Source organism: Oncorhynchus keta, chromosome 14 (assembly GCF_023373465.1).
Source record: "Oncorhynchus keta strain PuntledgeMale-10-30-2019 chromosome 14, Oket_V2, whole genome shotgun sequence".
Classification (NCBI taxonomy): Eukaryota; Metazoa; Chordata; class Actinopteri; order Salmoniformes; family Salmonidae; genus Oncorhynchus; species Oncorhynchus keta.
The window spans coordinates 13,313,966-13,316,768 of record NC_068434.1 but is presented as its reverse complement, the minus strand read 5'-3'; the positions used below and the strand labels follow the sequence as shown (position 1 = coordinate 13,316,768).

General features: G+C 39.9%; 1 protein-coding gene across 2 annotated transcripts; it reads left to right on the top strand.

The window, feature by feature from the left end:
• The first annotated feature begins 227 nt into the window (after positions 1-227).
• LOC118392869 (transmembrane emp24 domain-containing protein 7-like) lies at positions 228-2,598 on the top strand. Of its 2 annotated transcripts, none has more exons than XM_035784854.2 (4): positions 228-391; positions 723-924; positions 1,059-1,304; positions 1,564-2,598. In XM_035784854.2, exons 2-4 carry the CDS (start codon positions 757-759, stop codon positions 1,798-1,800), a joined length of 651 nt encoding a protein of 216 aa, XP_035640747.1. In that variant the 5' UTR covers positions 228-391; positions 723-756; the 3' UTR covers positions 1,801-2,598. The 2 variants fall into 2 exon arrangements, with proteins under 2 accessions (XP_035640747.1, XP_035640749.1); XM_035784856.1 differs by lacking the exon at positions 228-391 and adding an exon at positions 404-621.
• The last annotated feature ends 205 nt before the right edge of the window (positions 2,599-2,803 follow it).

Below are 2,803 nucleotides of genomic sequence, written 5' to 3'. Positions count from 1 at the left end.
ATTGCCAGGAAACCGAGACAGTGGAGCATGTATTGATACAGTGTGGACATTATTGGAGGGAAAGAGAGAGGATGAGATCTAGTATGAGGGAGAAGGGGTTACGGGAAATTTGTTTAAGGAGTATATTGAGTAGAACGTCATTAGATATAGTCTCAAATATGTTGTTATCTTTTTAAGAGCAACACGGCTGGCAGGCAGGGTTTAGTTTCCCCCTGTCTCTGTCCCACACTCCAGTACAGTAGGTGGCGGTAATGCACCATAAAGTTGGATGCCAACCACCCATAAACCCCACCAAAGAAGAAGAAGATCGGCTGAGGAACGAGCGTCGCGGAGGAGTGACGTTAGTGCTACGTCTCTTAGTAGCTACTTGTTTCCGGGTGAGGGATTTGAGGTGAGTGGTATTGGACGAAACACAATATTTAACTAAAATAGTATGCTATTAAATGACTCCTTAAAATATTAGAACAATACGCATTAACACATGTTGTAATTGTTAATTGTAAACCTACTTAATTTTGCGAACTACATTTCTAATAGAAGTGGATACCTAGTTAATCGGCCTTGTCAGCGAGCTACATTAGCATAGCAAGTTGGCTAGCTAACGTTAGTTGTGAATTCCGGGTTTGTTTTGCCATTCTATTTCTGTTATTTGTCAATGTGTACGTTTTTATTAGATTACTTAGTTATCTGTTTGATTATCTGGAAATGTTCTGTATTTGCAGGTCCACAACGATATAAAATCTTCCATCCGCCAAGATGTGCAGTTATCACGGTACAATCAGACTGTTTGTGCAGGTGCTTTGGGCCCACCTGCTCTGTGGATGGGCGTTTGGTTCTGAGCTTACATTTGAGCTTCCGGATAACGCAAAACAGTGTTTCTATGAAGATATTACCGTTGGTACCAAGTGTACACTTGAGTTCCAGGTAAGTTAATTGAAGCCCTCACATTATGACATGGAGTTATGGGATTTAGTATTGATAATAATTCCACCACTATGGTACCAAGTTTTATATTGAAATGGATAGGCTGTATTTTAAAGAACACATTTTCTGTCCAGGTTGTCACTGGTGGGCATTACGATGTTGACTGTCGCCTGGAGGATGCAGATGGTACTGTTCTTTACAAAGAAATGAAGAAGCAGTACGACAGCTTTACATTCACGGCTGCCAAGAATGGAACATACAAGTTCTGCTTCAGCAATGAGTTTTCCACCTTCACGCACAAGACAGTCTACTTCGATTTCCAAGTTGGAGAGGATCCTCCACTTTTCCCCAATGAGAACAGGGTCACTGCTTTGACCCAGGTAGGTCTGTTAAAATTACTATTGTTGAGAGATGCTCTTCTATGTGATATTGATTATGGCAGTTCAATAACAAACAAAAAAACAATTGGTTAAATCTCTACAACAGTATGAAATGTCATTGGATTTCAGTGGGCCCCATTAGGTGAAGGTGTCATGTGGGAATAGTGTGCATTGACAAACAGTGGTTGGTTATTTGCAGTGCTTGTATGTCAAAACATGCAAGGATCTTGTAAGGATCTTTAAACTCTAAATGTTTCAGATGGAGTCTGCCTGCGTGTCCATTCATGAGGCCCTGAAATCGGTCATTGACTATCAGACACATTTCCGTCTGCGGGAGGGGCAGGGACGCAGCCGTGCTGAGGACCTCAACACAAGAGTGGCTTTCTGGTCCATTGGAGAGGCCTTCATTTTGCTGGTGGTCAGCATCAGCCAGGTAGTTTTGCTGAGGAGCTTCTTCTCTGACAGGAAGACCACCACGACACGAGTTGGATCCTAACGTCCCACAGCATCTCATCCCAGTCACCTCCTCCACTACAACAACAACAACGGTTCATGGCAGATTTTTGCTTTTTAGATGCCATTCACGGAATTTGAATTTTTAATATACGTTCAGGTTTGAAGTTACTTTTAACAAACCCAGTGGATTTTCTAAATGAAATCTAGCAAATATTGGAATTGTAACAACGTATTTATTATGTGGGTGCATATTGTCATTGTTTTTTACAACACTGTTTTCCTGAATGTATGAACATACTGGTGGCCTGTCTTGCAGTTCTAATTTGAGACCTACTTGATACAATTCTGCTTTAAACTATAATTTAATGTATTTGCACACAGTTCTCACTTCCTCCTTAGTAATGGCTCAAATCAAACTTTGTTTTGATATGAATGAAAATAACTGATCAACCGAGTACACAATTGGTAAGCATGTTCTTTGTTTTTAATTTGAGATTCCACTCGTCAACATAGCTTGTGGCCAGCAGAGGTTGTGTTTTGGGTGGATGAGCTTTGACTTGGTGCATTTTCAGGAGTTCAACCAATCTCTTTATTGTAACTGGTGTTTTGTTCTTGGTGTAAATGGTAAAACAGATACATATGAAGCTGGTTTAAGCACATGATTTAATTTCTTTTATGTTAGGCATTTCTTTAATGGTGTGGTCTTTTTCAGTGTGGTCTTTTTAAAATGTTGGTTTGTATACTGTTCATGATTATTTCTGAACAGCCATCACTGCTGCCACTCCAAGGAATTGTTTCCTTATTTGAACAGCTGAATAAACCTTTTCTGGTAAACCCATTTTTCTGACCTTCTATAATCAATTGAACATTGGTTTGAACTATTGAAGTACAGCGTCTATATCCAGGACTAGGATGTAGAATAGTTCACTAACATTTGTCCAGAGAGCTTGAGGGGTGATGGTTGAAAAATTTGTTACGCTTAAAAAGATTTATCTAACTAGGCAAGCCAGTTAAGAATTTCTTATTTACAAAGACTGCCTACC

What these genes read in the sequence shown, in the direction of transcription:
- LOC118392869 (XM_035784854.2), top strand. Translation starts at nt 757, where the DNA reads ATGTGCAGTTATCACGGTACAATCAGACTGTTTGTGCAGGTGCTTTGG. An exon ending in AGTGTACACTTGAGTTCCAG is followed by an intron (nt 925 to 1,058) that starts GTAAGTTAATTG and finishes TTTTCTGTCCAG; the next exon opens with GTTGTCACTGGTGGGCATTA. An exon ending in GGGTCACTGCTTTGACCCAG is followed by an intron (nt 1,305 to 1,563) that starts GTAGGTCTGTTA and finishes TAAATGTTTCAG; the next exon opens with ATGGAGTCTGCCTGCGTGTC.